This window comes from Pezoporus flaviventris, unplaced genomic scaffold, assembly GCF_033815535.1.
Source record: "Pezoporus flaviventris isolate CSIRO_AGI_PZ_B2104156 unplaced genomic scaffold, CSIRO_AGI_Pfla_v1 ptg000041l, whole genome shotgun sequence".
NCBI lineage: Eukaryota > Metazoa > Chordata > Aves > Psittaciformes > Psittacidae > Pezoporus > Pezoporus flaviventris.
Window position 1 is genome coordinate 13,713,008 of NW_026892589.1, and position 22,875 is coordinate 13,735,882.

Consider the following 22,875-nt stretch of genomic DNA (forward strand, 5'->3'; position numbering starts at 1 on the left):
GCTGGCACAAGAAAACAAGTCTTCAAAGAGAACACCAGAAGAGGCCGCAGAAGGTATCTGCATGCCACAGAGTCTTAAAGGAAGTCTGAGAGCAATTCGGACAGGGGAGATGGGGACTCTCCATCCTGCTCTTATGCAGATGAGAGAAATTCAGCAAGAAGCCAGTGAAGGGGACAGAGGCGGCTGCTGTTCCCAACATCACATCACTTGTCTGATGAGGGCTCTTGTGTTACAGTGGACATGAAATGGGCCATGTTCTGGTCTGAGAACAAGGCATGAAGAGGAAATACCCGAACGCTTGGAGACTACGAGGATTTCATTATCTCTCAAACCACTTCAGGTGAGTTGTATTTGCCAACTCAAAAGCAATCTGCTGGCTTCATATTCCAATTGGCAAGGGCAGGAGAGGAGAGGCCAAAGTGTGTCCCAAGGAACACCCAGGATAAAGGAAGAGCATTTGCCCCTCCACGAGCCTACACTCCAGCAGAGAAAGCAGGTGGTGTTCTGAAGAGCTCCATTCTACTTGCTCCTCTGCTGGGATCTGACAGTGATGTTCTTACACCCACCAGCACCGTGACTTCCACACAGGTGGTCCTGCAAGGGTGGGCTGTCCTAAGCACTGACCCCACCATCCTTTTCTTCTCTGCCTCCAAATGATTTATGAATGCATCAGATGGGACAGCGGAAGTACCACCTGAAACCATCAGATCACACTGATCAAGAGCCTTTCATTAGATTCATTTTGATGCACCTGCAAACAGTTAAACCTCTGAAGCTGTCCAAGCTACAAGGCTAAACAGCATCAAAAAAAGATGTCTTGATGTCTTCTTTCCTAGGCCTTTACTCCAACCCCCAGTCTCACGATCTCACATACCTGTTCAAGGTTTATCTGCAGCTCAGAGGGTATTTCCACCTTCCACAAATCTGAGGTTTTATCAACATGAAAATGCTTCCAGCTGTTGAAAGGGCCAGGTTAAGCTTCCTTGTGCAACACATAGTTCAAACTTATGGCTGCAAGGCAATCAGCCCTCTTGACCTCAGAGACACTGGTCAGATAGCATCTCAAGGCCAACCTCTCCCTCAGTACATGTCTAGCTGATGCTGCTGAGATCTGTTGTGGCAGAGGGTAAGATCCTAAATCCTCAAGTAACCAAGGCACAGATGGTCTTTAAAAACATAAGGCTTTTTCTGTCTTTAGAGCAGCTGCCACCTCTGCAGAAAGCCCCATGATCTCCTCTACCACACTGTGTTTTCTCATTTCACATTGGCTGATGAAGAGTTCAGAGCTGATGAACAACCACATATCCTTTAGAGTAAGATCAGTTTATTCACAGTGACAGGCTGTCCGGGAAGCAGGACTCCAAAACCTTTATTGAAGACTAGCAAAGAAAACAGGATGCTGAATTACCCATGCCAGGACAGAGAAGCAATTAAGAATGGGAAGGCTCATTAGCTCATCCAGTTTTGCTTCCAAATAGTCCGGGCCAGGCTTGGTCTTTGCACACTCTAGCTGTGTACAGCCCAGTTAACAACTGTCCCAAATGATTTGGGATACATCATTTCCCATCAGAAGTTGTGCAATACTTAAGAGGAGATTCAGCTTCAGTCTTCGGACCTCTCTGCTTCCATCACCACTGCTGGCACTCAGCTTCACTGCATTTTAAACCTCCAGCTAACACGCACCTAAGATCTTCCAAATGAGTGAGGATTCACTCGTTTCACCTTCCCAGCAGCTGCTTGTTCCCTTCCACTCATGACAGTCGCACCACCAGGTACCACACGCTAATGCCAGCGTGCAGACTTGCAGTCAGCTACACCATGCGGTCTGCCCACATGCCTGTTGCCTCCAGTGATGGAGGGAAGCTCACCCCCTGCCTCAGTGTGTGCAGATAGAGCAGACAACCCGCCGTGACCCCACGGAGCTTGTCTGAGCAGTTTGGGCTCCGATTCTTGCAGACACTTTGCGTCTACGTTAGGAGCGTTTTGTAACTCAACACTGTTGGGTTTTCTACACAATTCAATCCCCCTGGAGCCTCACAACATACTTCTCATTGCACTTGGATTAGAGACTTATTTTGCCTCCGAGGCAGCAGCTATGGACCCCAGCCTTGCCTGAGCTCCTGTTTCAAAAACCGTTCCTTCTGGATCCCGGTTTCTGGAGGAACATTCCTGCCTCCTGCATCCAGCCCAGTAGTGACCATGACAATCACAGAAGCTTGTTGTTTTGTTTAATATTAAATATAGTATGTTTTGTTAACATGCTTCAGCTTCCAAGACTAAGAGATCACAGGCAAGAGCTGTCCCAGGATAAGCCTCTTGGGATGAATCCCCTCCCAGACATTCTAACGACGAACAGAAGCAAAGGAATTTATCTGACATGATCTATAATAAGATTCCAATATAACGTTCAGCCTACAGCATTTCTAAATATGGCCAAAGATCACTGAAGTTATTTGGCATTATTTCATCTCACAAGGATTTTCTTTCACTTGTTCTGCTGTGTTTGCATGCACAGGATTCCACATCCATCCTGGAGCGAGGCCGTCTATTTTCCAGTGGGCTCTGAGGTACAAACAGGTCTCAGGCCCAAGGTTGGCAGGTGCAGGAGTTTCATTTCTTATTTATTAGAAAAGCTCTTTTCATATCTACTTACAACCTACAGATACAGGAAAAACTACAGCATCACCCTTAAATCAAGGGCTTGATGCGGTTCTGAAACCCAATGGCCTCTTCCCAACACACAGCACAGCACCCATTAGGATATTTGAGGTAAGGAACCACCTCTGTATTCTGCAAAGCACTACAGAGCAAGACACCTCACCAATGATGGGCATTCCTTCTTCTCCTTCTTATTCCCAAACATCAGACAAATCCCCAAGGGAAGGAAAATGGAAGAGCAATTGAAGATAAAGCCAGAAAGATATAGGGCAATTCTGCTACACAAATAGCTATCTCAGTGCTAAAGAGATTCACCTCCCAAGTCTGAGGCTGCACCTTCTCGAGCAGTAAGTGAGAAGAAAATGTCACTTGTGAGTCCAAACTCTGCTGTTACACAGGTAGTAAAGCTCACTCTGCTTTTTTACTCCACCTTTAGCTACGTCCTGCAGCCAAGACAGCATCATTTCTTAAGCCCAGATAACACAAGCACAATGCCCATGACCACTCTCACATCAGCAAGGACTCTGCCTTCAGCAGCAGAACAGGAGATGTCTTCAGAAACACAAGTGTCCTTTGCAGCAGCAGTTTGAGCACAAAGCAAACCCCACAAGACCAATTCAATACTCTTACCATGACAGTGCAGTCCTCGGAGCCGCTGGCGATGACCTGGTCATTATGAGGACACCAGTCGATGTCCAGCACCGGTCCTGTGTGGCCACACACTGTGGGGTAGGACTTGTCAATTCTGCCTGTCTGGAGGGGAGGAAACAAGGAAAAGAGCTGTAAGACACAGACAGCACAAACCACATCCCAGAGTGGAGGGAGATGCATCCTAATTGTCCATTAATTCTTTCAGTGTTCAGAACTTAATGAAGCTTTAATCCTCTCATGGATTGATAGAGGAAACAAACCATCAATGCTCTTCTGCAGCACCAACCAGCTGGAGACTCCTGAGGGTGCAAGAAAAGGGTTCAGGGGTTCAGCACAGGAGGGCTTTGCTGCCCGCATCTCAGCATTTGCACTGACACCACCCCTTTGTCCAACTTCAGTGTTTTGGGAAGTTTTGAGGACACAGGTTTGCAGAGTAAAACCACTGCTCACAGACTGCCACAGCCCCTCAGCCCTCAGCCCTGCCTGCCCTGCTATGGCCAGAGGACCAAGGCGACCAGCGTGCTGCCTCCACCGAGCTCATTACACACATGAGCTTTGCAAGAGCACAAGCCAGTGAGGTGTTCCCATCTGAGCTGAGACAGGTCTAGTGATGCCAACGCTGCTACTGCAAAGACACCAACTCTACCAACTGGGTCTATGTTTTACTGTTGGAACCCCTCGATATCCTGAAGCATGTGTTGTCCTCGCCCCCACTGCTGATGCACCTAATACCCCAGCTTCCTCTGGGAATAACAATCACTCCAGCTAATCACTGCCATTTCTCTTGGTCAAGCTGTGCGCACATGAGAAGCAGCTCCAGAACCTGGGTCCTGTTCCAGGGGGTTTTGTTTCCAGGGAACGCTGTGATGGCCTTTTCATGAGAAGAGAGACAGGAGGGAGAGGTCTGGGCTGGGGTCGTCTTCTTTCATGTGTAAACATGCAGAAGAAATGGCTGGCATTTCACTTGTGCCATTCCTTGTCAACATTCCCCAACCTTGGAGGTGACATCTCTTAATGTATGCCTCCTCCCCATCTCCACGAGGAAGGCTGCTCCTATTCAACACTGTCTCACGTACAAAGGACCAGAATAATGCTGGCTACTGGCTGTTGAAGACCACTGACCTGAAGACCTCTACCAGCAACAAAACAAAATACAGAGCCAAAGTTACAGCAACCAACCAACCACCATTTCCTAAATGGCCCAATTTCGGTTTCAAGGCAAGACTGCCTCAGTGATTTAATGCTTTTGGAATCATTCGAAGTGAGAGTGGTGCAGATGAAAAGCCATGAACCAGACAGGCCAAAATGAAAGCCTGTGTAATCCCTCCTGGATGCCGTAACGTGAAATAGGATTTGAAAAATTAATACACCCAACTGCCATGTACAGCCCTTCCATCTTCAGTGATGGAATGAAGAGAGAACCATGCAGAGCATATGCTAATGGCTGCATTTCAGCAATCACATTACAGGCCAAACACAAATACAGACCTAAACCAAGAGTAAAAACACAACTAAGACTAGAAGATGCCAGTGACTACCTACTCCTGGTCTCCGGCAGGGCTCAGTAATCCTCTATGAGGAGCCTATGGTAATTATTTACAGGCAGCACGAGTGCTTGTCAGTTTAGTTTAGAGTTTTTACAGGAACTTATTACTGCAGGGAGGAAAGGAAAGAAAGCCTATCAATTTGAACAAATTAAAGCCCAAACTTCACCTTTCAGTTTTGATCAGGATGAACCTTAGCAGCAGCAGCCAACTGGCTGTGACAGGCAGCTGACCGCAGGGACCAGGCAACCCACCACCTGCTTTTGATCACCCACCCACAGCTCAGTTTTCCAGCAGCTATCTTGTACTTCCATTAGCTCACTGAACTGCAGTGCTCCCAGGGCAGCAAGGATGCAGGCTCTGTGTGAGCCCACGGCAAGAGGGAGCTCCTGATGCTTGAAAGCAGAAGGTCACGCTGCCTGCAAACACAACACCTCTTCAGGGTCTGGCTGAGGAAGACAACACAAGGGGATGCGTGCAGCACAGCAGCATAGAATCCCAGCCTGGTTTGGCTTGAAGGGACCTTAAAGCTCCTCCAGCTCCAACCCCTGCCACGGGCAGGGACCCCTTCCACTGGAGCAGCTTGCTCCAAGCCCCTGTGTCCAACCTGGCCTTGAGCACTGCCAGGGATGGGGCAGCCACAGCTTCTCTGGGCACCCTGTGCCAGTGCCTCAGCACCCTCACAGGGAAGAGCTTCTGCCTCAGAGCTCATCTCAGTCTCCCCTCTGGCAGGTTCAAGCCATTCCCCTTGGCCTGTCCCTGCAGGCTCTTTCCCAATGCCCCCCTCCAGGTTTCTTGTAGCCCCTTTAGGTACTGGATCAACCGGCATGGCACTACGGCACCAAAGGACCAACTCGGCTGCTCTCCAGGGTGCACAAGTAACAGTGCTGGACCAGTACAATGCGAATAAATGAAGGATGTGGATGACAGAAGGGCCCAAACGCTGCTGTGCTGCTGGAAGCTGCAGCTTGGCAGGAGTCTAACCGCTTTCAGAGAACTACTGACTTGTGGTCAGAGACAAAACTGTTTTCACAGGGGAGAGGAAACCACCATGCTTTCCTGAAGACATAACAAAGAGCAAGAGCTCTCCTCAGCAACGCTTGTAAACGTGCTTCAGCTGCTCCACTTGAACAACCCAAACCCAAAATCACTTCCATTAGAAAGCATGACCCTTGCACGGGGCCCACGGCTGGCAAAGCACAACAACCCACAGCATCAACCCCCGGGGCCTGGCCCCGCACACACCTTCCCCCCAGCCACCCAGCGGGTGAGAAAGGAGCAGGTTTTAACTCACAAGTGTTCAATCACCACCTCCCTAAGTGAGCTCTGCACATACCATCAATGCAGGCTTCCTGCTCCCCTCTCCGGAGCAGGGATCCCTATTCCTGGCACTGTGTGGGATGAAGCTGTTCACAGAGGAGCTTTAAAAACGGTATCTGGGGGGCTTTGCCAAAAGGGAAAGACCAGGAAGCCTTTAATTGGGTATTATAAAAACATGGCAGCCCATAAAGTTACCAAATGCCACGTTTTGAAACGCAATTCCATTCAAAAGAGACACCTTTGCCACAAAACCACCACCAGATTCGCATCGTGGCTGCCAAAGAGGCGTTGTTTTCACCCTACCTTAACAGTCCCAGGTTTGGGGCTTTATTTATTTATTTTTACAGTGTAATCTTTTAATGAGTTCAGGATTTACAATAAATCTCAAGTGCTGATACACAGCTTAAAATTAACTCGGTCCGACCCGAAGAAATTAAATCCTGCTCGTAATCCATTGCGACGGCGGTTGGGCAACACATCACACAAGAGCTCCTGAAACTCAGAGGTGGATGCTGTAAGAACTTAGCCAAAAAGGTGACTGTGAGGATTAGCAGGAGTATGTTGTGTCTAGAAGCACACAACACTGAGGTCCTTCAGCAGATAATAAGCCGAGTGAATCCATTTAGCACCTTCCTGCATCCCAGATCAGAAGAAAATTACAGATGAGAAGGAAATAATCTGTTATTAAATACAAAAGGGCACTGGAAAACTGCTCCTAAAAGAGGTGGTTTTAATCTATCTTAAGGAAGGCTTCTCTGCCACAAAAGGGCAACTGGTTGCAGGAAACAGCTCATGGATTATAGTAAAAATATCCCAGAGCACAGCTGCTTCCCCAACCCCTGGCTGTGCTCATGAAGATCTCCATTTAAAATAGGGAAGTGGCATCGAGTTGCACAAGCAAAAGCAATTCCCTCACCCCCCCCCCCCTTCCCCTGACAGTGCAGGAGTTTGAGGAAGGAAATCAGGGCACAACTGCATGTCTGAAATACAAAGTGGCCGCTGCCTTGTCTCTGTTGGAGAAAATACCCCTTTAACTTAGCTAAATTGTGTCTCTACAACAAACTCCTATTTCACCAAGTCCAGCTGAGTGGAGTTTAACGTGCTCTGGCCACTGAGCCTGCCTCCACCTCTGGCTGTAGCAGCTGCTCATGCAGGAGGCAGTTGGGATGTAATGATTCTCTCCTGACCATGGCAAAGAGACGTCAGTCACCAGCAAACCAATCAAAGCATCCAAAACTAATTGGGAAGATTAGGAAAAGTGCTGCTCCCAAAAGGTCTACTGTAATGTCATGCAACGAGAGACTCTGAGGCATTCCGAACTACACGCCTCTTCCAAATCAGACTGTGTCCTCCAAGAATTCCTCGGCAGTGCTCGTGTTCTGGTTTTAGCACCTTGACAGCTGCAGGGCTGTGACATTACAGGCTACAGATGGAAACAAAGGTCCTTGTTCTGGAGTGCTCAGACCTAACTGGATGCACAAAGCTGGGGGCGAAGCACAACGTGGTGCCAGGAATCCTACACAAAGCCAACCCTGCCCGAGCAGGGAGCTATAAAAACCATGGCACTGTGTGGCTCCAGCAGATCGAGCATCACAAAGAACAGGGTGGAGGGCTCCAGGCATGGGGGCAGCCCTGTGGAGCAGGCAGAGATGGTGAAGTTCATCTTGCCCTGGTGGGAGAGGAGCTGCAGCAGCTGAATGGAGAATAGAGGAGGCAGGAGCTGTTTTCAACTGCAGGAGGCTTCATACTGGAGAAGGGTATGTTTGCTGCAGAATCCTTCACGGGGTTTGTCGTGGCAATCAGCTACTCACATGCTGGCTTTAAAACAGGAAAAAGAACACAACCACCCCTCCAAAGCCACCCAAGCTGCTAACTCCCATCACTCAGAGCTGGGGACGCAGCATGGCTCCAGCAGTTCAGCTCCCTCCTGTCCTAGTGTCTAGAGGGAAGCTCTAAACATGCTTCAGAATTACATTTCAGCCTCAGGTACCTTCGAGCTGAGGAAGCCCTCTGGGCAGAAGATGCAGATTCAAACCAGAGACCTGTTGCCCAGAAATTACATTACAACTGATACAGAGTTCCTCTTTTGTTCCACCCCTAAAATACGACTCCAAAAGCAGTTAATTCCCATTAGTAAACCAGGAGCATCACCTTTCCAATTGAAGGACATCCAAGCAGGGACCTCAGGTTTAGGGCTCTGGGATAAAGTGGTAAAACCCAGCTGCAGCTCAGGGAGTGGTGGAAGACAAGGACCCGTCCAGAGAAAGCAGAGCTGCTAAGCAACAGTGCCCAGAAAGGATCCACAGGGAAAACAAGCCTCATGTCACCTCAACACACCCATCCTCAAGATGGAACAGATGATCCAGGACTCCAGCATCAGCCACGGTGAAACAAACTGGGACCAGTACAAATGCATATATATGGAGAAGGAGGAGAGAGAAGAAAGCCTGGACAGATCCCAGGAAAGAAGCCACTTCTGTTGAACTCATTTTGTCTCTGGGCTTCCAAGAGTTCAGTTTTAACCTCTGCACACAGACAGGAAGGCAGATGTGGCTCATGCAGTCCTCTCCCCATGCAGCACTCTCTCAAACCTGCCTGCAGACAGTACTATCAAGCACAAGAACCATTTTCATTGTAGGACAAGGCCTTAAAACTGTACAAACCCTTGGCTGACCATAAACCAGGGGAGTTTGTGCTGCTTGCTTTCCTGGAGAAATGAGATTTATCAGCCACACTGCCTGCCCTCTTCCCAAGCACACCAGATCCACTGGAGGGGGAAAGAGAGGACGTGGAAGGGAATTGGGCACATTCACTCAGTGCTGAGTGGATGTAGGAAAAACCTGCAAGAAACTGATGGGCTCCATGGCAGCCGAAGCCAAGATGCCCGTAAGCCGTTTTACTTCATCTCCTTCCATCCACACTCCACCTGAAACTGCTGGAAGGACTCAATGAGCCCATCACAGCAGTTCCTCCTCAGTTTGTTTTATGCACCATCTGGAAAAGGATGGTATTTTCCCACTCCTTCCTGGCGGGATGAGAACGTGGAACAGCTGATGAACAAGTTACATATGCCATGGTTGAACATTAAAGCGTGTCCCTTGCAGAACAACATATTCCTTCGAGAAGGTCATTCCTGAGGTGTGCTCTCACCCACACACATGCTAATTGCCTCTCAGGGCACCCATCTGATCACAGCCTCGGCAGGAAGAAGGCAGGCACACAAATGGAAGAGCTAATAAAAGGTATATCCAAAGGGACTGAATGAGCTCCTCTGAAGGCTTTACATAACATCCCTGCAGCTGAAGGCATCTTTCTACAGGAACTGAAACAAAACCCTTCTGCAGTAGTTTTTCTTTGCAGATACAAACTGCAGAGGTTTTCCGAGGAGACAAAACCCTGCGTCCAGTTCTGCTGTAATACAGACCCAGAATCATGGGCTAAACCCAAGTATTTCAAGTCACTTTTCCCAGCACATCAAGAAAGGTCCACAAAGGACCCATTTGGGCTGCGGAACAGGGATCACACATCGAGTTGGGCGAGTATATGCCCCACAACACCTCTGCTTTGTGGCTGCCCCATCCCTGGCAGTGTTCAAGGCCAGGCTGGAAGGGGCTTGGAGCAACCTTAAAGCTCATCCAAGCTCCAACCCCTTCCACTGGAGCAGCTTGCTCCAAACCCCTGTGTCCTTGAGCACTGCCAGGGATGGGGCAGCCACAGCTTCTCTGGGCACCCTGTGCCAGCGCCTCAGCACCCTCACAGGGAAGAGCTTCTGCCTAAGAGCTCAGCTCAGTCTCCCCTCTGGCAGGTTAAAGCCATTCCCCTTGGCCTGTCTCTACAGGCCTTTATCCAAAGCCCCTCTCCAGGTTTCTTGTAGCCCCTTTTATGCAGTGCAAAACCACTGTAAGGTCTCCCCTGAGCCTTTTATTCCCCAGGCTGAACAAGCCCAAACTATGTCTCCTCTCAGGCTACTCAGAGCAATTCCTATCAGACCATACACTGCTGTGTTCTGCCATCCATGGGCATCAGAACTACCATAAAGGTGAGTCCACACCAACAAGAGGTGTTTTGCTGACAGTATCCAACTTGTTGCATTCCCCTCGGCCTGTCCCTACCGGCCCTTGTCCAAAGCCCCTCCCCAGCTTCCCTGTACTCCAGAATAAGCAAAGGCTTCCCCGTTTGCCCCCGGCGTGCACAGCTCCCGCACACACATGAACCCATACACATCACAGCACGCTTCCCTCCGGCAGCGCCACCAACCTGCGGGCACCGCCATTCCCCGCCGCCCGACACCAGCAAGGTGGCACAAAGCCTTCCTTCCCACCGCCACCGAACCCGGCCCGGCCGCACCGGCCCCGGCGCTGCGCGGGGCCTCCCCTCACGGCGGCGGCGGCGGGGGGGGGCGCGGGCACGCAGGGGTTAACGGGCACGCACTTGCCGCGCCGCGCCTCCGCCCCCGCCAATCAGCGCGCCGGCGGACGGCGGCCCCGAGCGCTGCCATGACCATATAAGGTAAAAAAGCCGCGGCCGCCGCAGTGCCGCTGCGGAGGGAGAGCGCGCGCGCGCGCGAATGCGCGTGACGGGGTTGGAGGGGGGCGGGCAAAAAAGAGGCGGAGGCGGGAATGGCGGCGGCGGCCGGTTCACCACAGAGACCCGGAATCCACACAGACAGCCCCAAAATCAACCGGATAGACCCCAAAACAGCCAGACACCCCCAAAATCACCCCCTGAGCCCGCGACCCGCGGGCGCAGGGAGCGACCTGCCAGGCAGCAAAAAGCCACGGCCGCAAATAAAACCCCCCGAAAACCACCGCAGTGGTGGGGCTTGGAAAGGAAAAACCCGTTTGAAGTGGGCAAGAAGTCCCTCGGCTGTGATTGCAGGGCCCTCGGCCACATCTGAAGGGTCTCGGGGTGGCTGGATTTGAGTGGGCACAGCGCAGTTGGGTTCTAGAAAGGCTCACTGGCAGCCCAAAGGGCGGGCAATGCAGCAAGTGCAGTTTTATGGCCCTGCTTTAAAATCATCCCCCCAAACGGAGGTTTAAAACGGGCCCTTTTGCTCCCGGCTGAGTCCAACAGCAGGTGGGGATTCAATGAATACCTCTGCTGAACCGGGAGTCACTGTTAGGGTGTTGAAGGAACTAAAGGATTTCATCAGCTGAGGCTATAAATGTCAATGAGGAACACAGGAACTGGTGAGAGCAAAGCACAACGTGTCCGGATGGGGGTTAGGGAGGGAGCTCCTCCAGCTTGGCATGAAACCTGCTCCTATGCAAGCATTAAATAGGTGTACGGGGACGGGAACACTGAGGGCACAATGGCAAATACAGGGGGGGAATAACGAAATCAACATAAAACCACAGCAAACGCAGGTGGTATTTCGAAATGGGAGGAGAAAAAAAATGTCCAAATGAGCAGGAATTTCTGCTAGGGACTAATAAAACATCAGGAAGGGAAAAAAAAGAGGGGTGCACATCCTCGGCCACCACCATCTGATTGCACCGCGGTGAGTAAAGCATCAATGGAGATCTATCCCATCTTGGCCCAGAGCAGGACACATGGCCCAAAGGTGAGCCCAGAGCAGAAGACTTGCAAGGAAGGGGATGTTCATGAGCAAAACTGCGCTATTTAAGGAGGCTGAAGGGGTTTGGATGGGTTTGCTTAGCACAAGTGAGAACGCACTGCCTCTGTTCCTGCAGCGTGCTCACCATGTGGGATGCTACATTCAATTCTGGTCACTATTTCTATATATAAACAGGGCAGATCTGCAGATGGAGCTCTGAAAAAAGGACAGGGCTGATGACAGACTGAGGACAACTTAAGTGTATAGTTAAGTCACAAAGAAAATGAGACAGAAAAAGACTTTCATCACAAGAATTTCCTGGTTAAGCATCAGGAAGGGAGATGAGAACATCACTCGTAAGATGCTCTGTATGCAGTATCGGGGGCAACAGGAATTTATCTCAGACACTGCTCCTGCTCATTGTGTAACGCTTTTATACCACACAACTGTAAGAGGCTGCCTTGTGCCTATCTTTTCAGCCTCCCCAGTTCTCAACAGCTGATGGACAGCAGCCTGGCTTCCCTGTGTGTTTTATAAAGCACACCCCTGGGGCTCTACAAATAAATTCAAAGCAGAAGGGAAAGAAGCAGAGTGCACATACAGGCTCGCTGGAAGGTTATTTATTGGAGACTTAGCAGCATTCTGCACAGTAGAAAGCATAAGGGGTGTTTCCCTGCTCAAGATCAGATGAAGCTCCTCTCCTTGCCGTATCAGGTACTTGATCTAACTGAAGTATAATAAAGCCTGGACACAGCCTTGTGATCTGGGAGAACTGCAGTACAGCTCCCATGGTATTTGGCTGTTTTCTTACTGAGATTATTTTTATACCAAGATTATTCTTATACTGTATGGACAAAGAATAACTGAAGGGGCTGGCAGCAGTCTAGAGCAGCTCTGAGGCCAGGGCCATGAGGAAATGCCCATCTTGGATGGATGCAAAGGAACAAGCTGGTTCCAATACAGGGCTGCAGGGCGTATTTAGGCTCAGGTACATTCCTGAACTAAGTGACAGAGCTCAAAATGCTGAACACTGGAAATACCTGGCCACAGCTATCGTAAATAAAGAGGCTTCCTTTAGGAGCGTGATTCTACACAGAAACTTCTGCCACGAAGAACTGGCTCAGATTAGTTAAGCAAACTGCTTATTTACTGTGTTTAATGTACAGGAAGCATCAGACTGATTACAGACATTAAACGGATCCTTACCCAGCACTATGGAGCGACATTTGTCACCGCCCAGCAGAGACTTCACAGCCTTGGTGTTATTCATAAACAGGCACCGAAACAACAACAAAGCTGAGCAAGTGCTAGCGAGAAACTTGCAAACAGCACTTACCTTGTGCAAAGGCAGCACGAGGAAGGCTCCGCCGCCGCTAGCATCTACTATTATTGCAACGAATCGGGGGTTTACTGCACAAAAGGAGCTATCCCAAGTGACACGGGACACGCGGATGTCGTCGTAACACTGGTCGTTTTTCACCGCCTGGCCGAACACGTGCCGGAATTTGCTCTGTCGTACCACTCGCCTCATCGTGTCTGCGGAGAAGAGGAACGGCAAAAGGAGATCAGTTACATGTGCGGGGGGGGTCCTCCTGCTTGCCCAGAGGTGACAAGGGGACCCTCTGGTCTGCACCATCACCCCGCGTCAGCGACACAGAAACACTGCTTCATAGAATCATAGAATGGGTTGGGTTGGAAAGGAGCTTAAGGTCGTCCGGGTCCAACCTGATGCCATGGGCAGGGACAGCGCACACCAAACCATGTCGCCAAAGGCTCTGTCCAGCCTGGCCTTGAACACTGCCAGGGATGGAGCATTTACCATGTCTTTGGGCAACCTATTCCAGCATCTCACCACCCTCACAGTAAAGAGCTTCTTATATCCATCCCATTACCCCTTGTCCTATTACTACAATCCCTATTTCACTTGCTATCACAGCACCTTGCTTTAGATCTGCAAAGTTCTCAGCCAGTTTCGCCTTTTTTTTTTTTAGTTATTCTTAAATATTCAGGTGGTTTTGTACCAAAGCCCAACTGAACTGCACTTCCAAGTCATTTTACAGAAAGAATTTGCTGGGGAAGCATCACTTTTCCCATTGTAAATGGGTTCCCTTATTGCAGCAAAGGAAGCTCCTAATCCTAAAAGGAGTTTTTACACAAGTCTCCACATATTTCCAGGGCTAAATCTGGTCTCGGATTGGAACTTGTTTACTTTCAAGTCAGACAGGGTCCAGAACATGTAAATAAAAACGCAAGCTCTCCAAATCCAGTGTTCCTGTGAAGTGGTTCCACATGCTCACCAGCTCCCAGTTCTTTCTTCTGACTCCAAAATTTCACTAAGAAAATCATAAAATTAGGTTTCCTAGGCAGAAAGGAGTAATGGAAAGAAGCTAATGACTCAAATTAACCTCGTGTGGCTGCAGCACTCCTGCTCCTGAGAAAAACCATCTTCATGAAGGATTAAGCTAGAATAGAGGGAAGGGGACCAGTGGAAAAATCATGGAATCAACCAGGTTGGAAAAGACCTTTAACATCATCAAGGCCACCATTAAACCATGTCATCAAGGGCCTTGTCTACATGGGTTTTTTGAGCACTTGCAGGGACGGTGACTCCAGCTCTGCCCTGGGCAGCCTGTTCCAATGCCTGAGCACCCTTTGGGGCAGGAATTGTTCCTCAGCTCTGTCTAAACCTCCCCTGGTGCAGTTTGAGGCTGTTTCCTTTTGTCTCATCCCTTGTTCCTTGGGAGAAGAGACCCAACCCCACCTCACTACAACCTTCTTGCAGGTAAAACTCCAGCACCTGAACTCTGGAAGAAGACACGGACACAACACCACATGGGAACACCAACCCTGGAAGAAAGTGAGTGTCCTGCCCTCCGTGTATGTGACCTACGGACCCCTCACATCTGGGGCAGGCTTTTCCCATCGTACAAGGTTTCCTCCCTCCATCAGCGCTCGCAGGAGAAAGCAGAGCCTCCATCCATATAGAGTCTTGCTTTTACATATGAGAAAAGTATTTCTGCCCTATTCTCTAGGGAAGGCAAAAGAGAACTTAAAACATAAAAATAAGCAGAGCCACCTCCTATCTCTCCTCCCAGCCGGTCCCCAAGCACACGCAGAGGCTGGGAAAAACTTGGATTCATGGAGCTCCTCGCTCCAGACCCACCAGCCTGAAGCTCTCAAGTGAGAGACTGGGAACACGACAGCTCCAGCACAGCTCCCTGTGCACACAGCCCGTCTGCAGCACGAGTGATAAAAGGTTGGGGGGCTGTCGCTGACTGCAAAGGCTTTGCATGAAAAGCCTTGAGAAAGAGACTTCAGAATGATCCCTGTTCAACAAAATAAACTAACAGCAACAAGGAGCTGCGTAAGAGAGGAAAAACACTCATCAGAGCGGGGAAACAAGCAGTCACATAATGTTTGAAGGGAGAAAAACGTTACAATTAACATAACAGACAGCTATCGAGCCAAACACTCCGGTGTCTGCATAGATAGGGAGAAATAATCCCAGTATTTGTTTCCCACCAGCTCACCCTGACCACAGCCAGCTGAAGCATTTGGGAATGGGCACTGGCCACCTCCACAGAGGCTCCATCTCCACTGTGAGGACCTCCTGCCCAGATGCCAGAGCCATCACAGCCACCAGTGCACAGAGGGTCACAGCCCAGGCAGTGAGTGACCTGCTGGGGGAAACACCAGCTTCTTAAATACATACAACCACTATGGGGTCGGTTTTGAGATGGGGACAGCTGTCCCCAGGCATGGGGTGAAAGCCACACCACTAGTGATGGCCTTCAGCCACCCATGACCTGGTGATACAGTGTGAAGGGCTCTGCCTTTATTTCCAGCCACTGGGAATAGATGGGGCCTCCCTGCAGTGTTTCTCGTGGTACCATTTCTACGCTGGTGTCCTCTTAAATCTCCCAATTCACTCATTTCAAAGCTACAGAAGTGCCATGAACACCCCTGTATTACAAACTCACACAGTTTTAAGAAAAAAAAAAAACCACAAGTGTCATCTTTAAATGCAAAATTTTGTGAATGATCGGGGGGTTCAAGACATCCACGTTCAAAAGAAGCTATGTATAAATTATTAATGACTGCTATCACATTATAGATGATCTGAGGCTTCCTCTGCACTTACAGAATTGCATAACGTGCTTTCTGCCAACTATTTCACAAATAAAAGGCCTGCTCCATGCAGGGCACACCCAGTGACACCAAAGTGCAATGGGAAGTCATAAACCAGGAGCTGCTCCCCAGCCCCAGCTCCAGGCAGGAACATGGAATCCAGACACCAATCTCTTTCTATGCTGGTAATGCACAGCTCCCCAGGAGTGTTCCTGTTCAGCCCTCCAGCTGGATGGAGCGTTGGGACAGGCAGTACCAGTGGGATGGTGAACTACCAGGAGCAAACCATTCCGCACATGGGACATAGTCAAGCACCTGGCAGTGAAGCACACACGTTTTGGGGGTTATAAATACAAGTGCTGATGAGTGACATGGGGTTTTGTTTTGTTTCCAGGCAAAGGAAGAGATCAGGATAGCCAAAATGGATGGGAGAAGCCGCCGAAGCAGATGGTGCATCGTGCCTGGAGGTGGAGCGCTGCCAGAACAGGGGCTGGTGGGCTCCTCGGGGATGCACGCGTGGCCATCCCAGCGGGGAGGGATGCAGGGATGGAAGATGAGGTAGGGACGTATTCCCGGAGGGAAAGGAACGCATGATCCCAAGCCAAGCCCTGCTGATTCCTCACTGAGTCACTCACAAAGAAAAGGTGAAATTCAACTCAAAACCCCCTGCGAGACGAGAAACGCGCTTTACTATCAAGCTGCCCGGGGCCCAGTTAAGAGACACCATAAAAACACGCAGTTCCACACCCAGTTATTAATGGATTGTGCAGACTCATTCAGAGACCTGACAGGCATTTTCGTCCCGAGAGGGCTCCTCCCTGCTCTGAGCTGTTTGGGTGCTGTGTGCAGGAAGGGTGCTGCTGCGGCGCCTCTGCATCCACCGCTTCGAGCGAGAGCAGCATCACCCCTTCCACTCACAGTGACACCAGGGCGCTCTGAGCACACAGGGATGTTCTCACAGAGCCTCAACGTGCCGCAGCACTGCAGGAAGCTTGCGGCCAGCTCAGCCCTTTCCTCCTCTAGAACACACCTTGCAGCAAAACCCTGCTCGCTCGGGGTGTGCAGCTCAAACAGGGGAAGGGAAAAAGCCCTGCTTTGTGCACAGTTGGTTTTCATGGCAATGCTCCCGTCCCACTGTGCATCAAGATTAGAATCTGATGGTTTAGGAAGGTAAAGTGAAGGCTTAAACTTGCCATGCTGAGCTAAAACACAGTAAATTGCCCAGTGTCAATGCACCGTGCACCCAGGGGTTTTGCGATTTGGCTGCTTTAATGCAGGGAATGTGGATATGGTAGTTAAGAAGGATTATTTGGATAGTTTGGATAATGATATCTTTCCTTCATTTGATCAATACCAGAACATCACCCCAAAAAAATATGCTTATCTCAAATATCAGATACCAAGAGATCTGCCACCCCTTCCACTAATAGGAGAGAAACACTCTTTATCCTATGGTGAAATTCTACTCCTTTATTCCCCTCAGTTTTACCATTTGATGGAAATGGATTTTTTTGTTTGTTTTCTATAAATGACTTTTAAAAATGCAAAGAGTCAGATGTACCCAAAAATACCCTTACTTGTTCTGAACGGATTTGTTCAAGCACACCTTCGCTGCCCTCTTCCCACCTACGGCTCATCATCCTCAGCAGGAACTCTCTGATGAACACATGGTGAGCAGCCTCCAAGTCCTCATTTCCATAGCAAAGGGAGTGATTCTTGGCGTTGGATCACAGCCATTTTGATCTGGCTGCTCTCCAGAGGGAAGGAAGGGGGGAGATGTGCAGGCTGCAGTTAGAAAAGAGCAGGGGCTGCAGATCTCCAAGCACAGACAGTGAGCAGGTGAAAAACAAAGCTGGGTTAGCTCAGTGCCCAGCACCAAAAGTCATCTTCTCCCTACCCCAGCCTCTTGTGAATACATGAAGAGCATTTAATATCTCATTTGTTTCTCAATACCGCAGAGCATCCCCTCCTCCATCATCTGCAAGCAAACCACAGCTCAGTTTGGTTGCCACAGGTTCCCATAGCAGGGCCCTGTGCAGGCTCAACGTGGGCAGGAGCTCCCGGGTTGGCCCCTGGTAGGATGATCAGATGAGACCCCAACATCTGAGATGATTCACCATAAGGAAAGACTGATTCAGCCTCTATGACACACACAGAGTATAACCTGGCTGGCTGAGCGACCCTTGGGAAGTGACTGTGGAAACACCCGAGTGGGCAAGAAAGTGCATCCCTGGCTAATGGGGCTGTGCCAGGCATTCACTCTTAGGAAATGGACTTGGAGCTGGAGCTTTAACAAGGAAGTTAATTAGATCATTGTCTGTGCTGCTGAATCTTTGCTAAGGAGCTGGAACCGTCTCCATACACTTGCTAGACAGGAAATATTTTCTCTTTTTTGGGTAAAGTACAAATTTGGAGGATTTAAACCCTCCCAACTGGGAGCTGAAAGGAGTTTCGATACTGCCAGAGTTACAGCCCTCAGCAAAATCCAAACAGAAGCGCTAGACACCCTGCAAAGACCACTACAATAGAAGTGCTGACAGATCTACGACCACACTGATCTCCTGGATCCCACTCCGGGACACACGGCATCTTACACATCGTGCTGGGGACGCAGCAAAGAGCCCTCAGAACTCTTCTTTCCCTCCCCACCCCAAATGTCAAGTGCCTTCCAGCTGAATCTTACCAACCTTTTCACTTGGTCTCCCACTGCACAGCTCAGCCACTGGCCTTTGTGTCCGTGTTTAAAAGGACCTTAGAAAGGCAGGATGCCATCAGCCACGCTTGCACAGTGATACTTTTCATTCCGTTCCTTTCTGATCTCCCATCATGATGTGTCACAAGAGTTACCATGAGTTTGCCCATTTTCCTGTTTATAAAGGATTTATCTGTCTCAAGAAGCCAACAGATGTATTTCTGTGGCTTCGGAGGGTTTTCAGCCTGCTTATGCAAGAGGAAATGCATCCTGCTAGGGAACACTTACAGGAAAACCCCCCACTAATGGCAAAATCCTGCTCAGCCCATGTGATTGTGATCGCTTCTGGAAAGGGAGGCATGGGGAATAAAAGGCTGGTTTAAGTCACAGGCAGCCGGAGGCTACTGCTGAGGGGAGGGTGAAGAGATAGAGATCCACTGGATAGGGAGAACATCCCATATAAGCAATGGGTACTTGGGACTGGAAAGGCTCTTTTTCCAAATGGAACATGTCAAGATAAGCTGTTGATGGTGAACCCCCAAACTCAGAGCCTTATCAAAGAGGCTGCATCCACTTCAGTGGCAGCTTTGCAATAAAGGTAGTCTCAGATAACTGAACAAATGAGAAGCAGATAAGGAGGAAAAGAAAATAAACCAAGGTACAAAACAGGCAGTGCCACCAGCACCAGGTAGCAATGATGGTTAATACCAGGGGGGCAACTGCCTCATTTGCTATGGGTTGGACAGGGTGCTGGGGACACAGCAACGTGGACAGCCCGAGGTCTTTCTGAACACCTGGGCTGAGATGCTTGAGCCTCATCTGTAAGAGCAGTGAGTGCTCCGAGATGAAACCTTGAAGAATGTTCTAATCCTGAGCCAATAATGAGGCCAGGAATGTTTCAACCTGAGGCCTAAAGGCCCCCATCCTGGCAAAATCACCCTCCCTCCCAGCAGGGCTGAGCCACATCTGCAGAGCAGTAGGCCATCATGGAGATAAGCACCACAAAGAATCTAGTAATTCACTCTTCAGAGCACTTTGAACATCATCTGGCAGATAAGGTGCAGCCACATATGGAACAGGGGATATAAGCATTCAGGTTTTAAACCATAAAGAGACCACCACCCCATTGCACTTCCTGCTCCATCCCACCACTGCAAGCATCACTGCCTGCCCAGCAGAGCAAGGCCTGAGCTGACAGCCCTACCCCACCGCATGTGGAAAAGGGAACAAGTATCACCCAGGTTATTTCCTAATCGCTCACTTGTGGCATTTCTTAACTTCACAGCACTTGGTTGTGCAACCTCTGTGGGTTCTGTAACCCCTGTGTGTGCACGGCATGTTGTACACCAGCACACACACACACACGTGTGCCTGCGGACACGGGCTGCCTCCTGCTTAGTCCAGCTGCACGCATACTGCACATGAACACTTTACAGCCTCACCATGCTGCAGTGTGTTAGGAACACCTCACAAGACTCACTCATCCAGAAGAGAAGCCTGCCAGATCATTTCAAGGACAACATTTCTGAGCACACCTCTGGCAGAGGAAGGGAAGTGAGACACATCCGTGGGGGGAGCAAGAGGCAAGTGTTTGCTGCCAGCTCCATCACTGGAGACACACAGATAGCGAGGACAGTGGAGACCATCCTTCATTGAATCCAATGAGCATGGACTGCAAGGAGCACACTGATCACCACAGGAGCACACACCCTATGGCGAGTTCAGAGCCATGGCTGGCATCAAACCACAAGAGCAGTCAATTGCCACCACTGTTAGAGTGGAGAGGCATCGTACCACCAGCAAGGCTTCATCTCCCTCTCCAAGCATCGAGGGAACCAGTGAACTCAGTCTCATGATATTAAGTCTTGCAGTATTTGGGCAAGGATGGAACGGGGAGGAAAATAAATCACATGGCCACAAGAATTTCTGCTTGTCCCTAGAACTTCACATGAAACCTCTGGCAGCTAAAAGGAACAGCCACAAGGACCTTGATGCAGTCCTCTGCTTTCAAACCTAATGCTATCCCCTCTCTGGTATACCCTTTCAAAGCAATTCATATTAAGTCTATTGCCGACAGCACTTTTGTTATCAGATGTTCAGAGTTATTTAAACCAAAGGTGAACACTACTTACAGATGGTCACAATTCCCAAGCACATCAGACTGTGCACAGATGATTTTCAGTCTTTGGTTACTTTAGGCTAGGTTGAGCAAGAGCCTGCCATCTGATTTCACTTCATTTGAAAGACAAAAAGCTGGAATATGAACGTAATACAGAAATTTCCAGCTGTTCTACCACTGGCGAGATTCTATTCTGGGATGGGAACCTAAACCACAAACTACCAGGGAATTTGATTATATCTCAACTGGGAAGCCCACCACATTCAAAAATGTAACGCAACCCAAACTTAAACTAAGCTGAAACTGCTGTTCTGGACAAAGTGCAAGGTGTTGGTTCTAACCTGTGAAATACTTGATACGATTGGGTTTTCAGAGCTCTACCCTGAAACAATCTCAATAAGACTGTTATAACAAAACACTCTAAGTCAGAAGTGCCTATAATAGTTAAATCTTGCAGGCATCAAGAGGCACGTGCTATTTCCTAAGTGTTTACCCTGTGCGTGTCTCTCATGCTGTGGCTGACACTCCTTCCACGTGCACACAGGGACTCAATGGGTATTTTAACTTAAAGGTTTTCAGGCATGCAATTCACCTTCTTGGGGATCTTACTATTCATACCCTCCTGGAGCTTGTATCTTTACAGTCTAACGTTACATCATTTACCATCATTTACAGTGGCAAAAGGACACTGCAGTCGAAAGTCATTACCCTGAACAGAGAGTACTGCCTGGCTTCATTTAATTTGTGTCAGCCACCGTAAAGAGAGAGAAATGAATGCACACAAGAATCATCACACCAAAGAATTCATCACAGTGATGGGTGATGTATTGGGGGATATCTGGATGATGGCTCCAAGAGCCTTCATTCTCCACTTTCTCCACTGGAATAAACACCAGAGATGCTTCTTCACACACTGAATCCTCATCCACTGCCAAGACACAGAACAACATGCTTCCAGAGCCGAACAGCCCTATGAACTTCAGCCAGAGACATTACACCAGCAGGGTGGAAGATGCTACTTACACCCCTGGGGACTGACTGCATCACCCCCCAGTAAGAGCAGCACATGCCACAGAGACAAAAGCAACAGGGCTTCAGACCACACTCTGACCCTGTGAAAGACATGAGAGGGAGAGCACAACCCCCTTAGCAGAGCTGCAAGTCAGCAGGGCTGTTACCACAGCCAAGCACCAGGATTCCAGGGAGAAGTATGCAGATAAAATGCTTTCTCCACAGAGCTGACCTAGTTCTCTTATCAGTGCAACAGAGCTAACAAGGAAGCATCAATCTGTTCAGAGCTGCTACCCCAATTTGCTGCATTCTTCTGCTCTCTTGAAGGTTATATGCAAGCTTCTTCCAGACCATATTCCTGAGGCATCACAAGGTTTTCTTCTAACCTGGCTTTGGGTGAGAGCTGAGTCCCAGCTAAGGATGATGGCTACAAATGGAGAAAGAGCTCTTCCCCACCAGAGCTTCGTAAATTCCTCACCAAATCACCACCAGGTCCCATCTTTCCCAACTAACAAGCTAAGGCACAAACACCTTCTTCCTAACATGACAGTGCCAACAGCAGAAACCAACTGTATTATCTCCTGAAACATGAATCAATCAAACATGTCCAAAGGAAATAAACAGCAAACACCAAGTCCTTCTATATGTGTGACAGAAGTGCTCACCGGTAGCCACTAAACCTGAAACTCAATGCCATATAGAGGATGTAGTCATAGAATCATAGAATAGTTAGGGTTGGAAAGGACCTTAAGATCATCAAGTTCCAACCCCCCTGCTGCCCTCTTTGATGATGAACTTAGGCTAGATGTCAAGCAGACAGCAGAGCTCAGGAGCTGGGAGCCTGAAGCATGGGAATACCAACAACTCATACAGTATTTCACATTCTGCTCAAGTCCAGAAGGGGTGCAGGAGTGAAGGTAACCTGATTACGTGGTATTTTCTAAGGTGAGCACATTTCCTCTTAAAACTCCAGTGGTTTCAAGCTATTACTGGAAATATTTCACAGATTCTCCTTGCTTACAGCTCATGGGATCTTTCCTTACAAAAAGAAATGACAGGAAGATTTACTGAAAGGAGGAATCTTCAAAGGACTTAAACTGGTTTTTATTCCTCCCTTACAACATGGAACAACAGGAACAAACTACAAACATTAAAGGTGTTTTAAGGAGATAAATAGTCTCGGGTCCCAGTTCTT

General features: G+C 49.1%; 1 protein-coding gene across 1 annotated transcript in view; it reads right to left on the minus strand.

The window, feature by feature from the left end:
• The window catches only part of CORO1C (coronin 1C), a 41,367-nt gene that overhangs the window by 11,201 nt on the left and 7,291 nt on the right, over positions 1-22,875 (minus strand). The window contains exons 2-3 of the mRNA XM_061466411.1: positions 13,067-13,266; positions 3,289-3,411 (exon numbers count right to left, since the gene is read on the minus strand). Of these exons, the coding sequence (XP_061322395.1) occupies positions 3,289-3,411; positions 13,067-13,261 (318 nt within the window). The 5' untranslated portion in view covers positions 13,262-13,266. The remainder of the gene's footprint in view (positions 1-3,288; positions 3,412-13,066; positions 13,267-22,875) is intronic.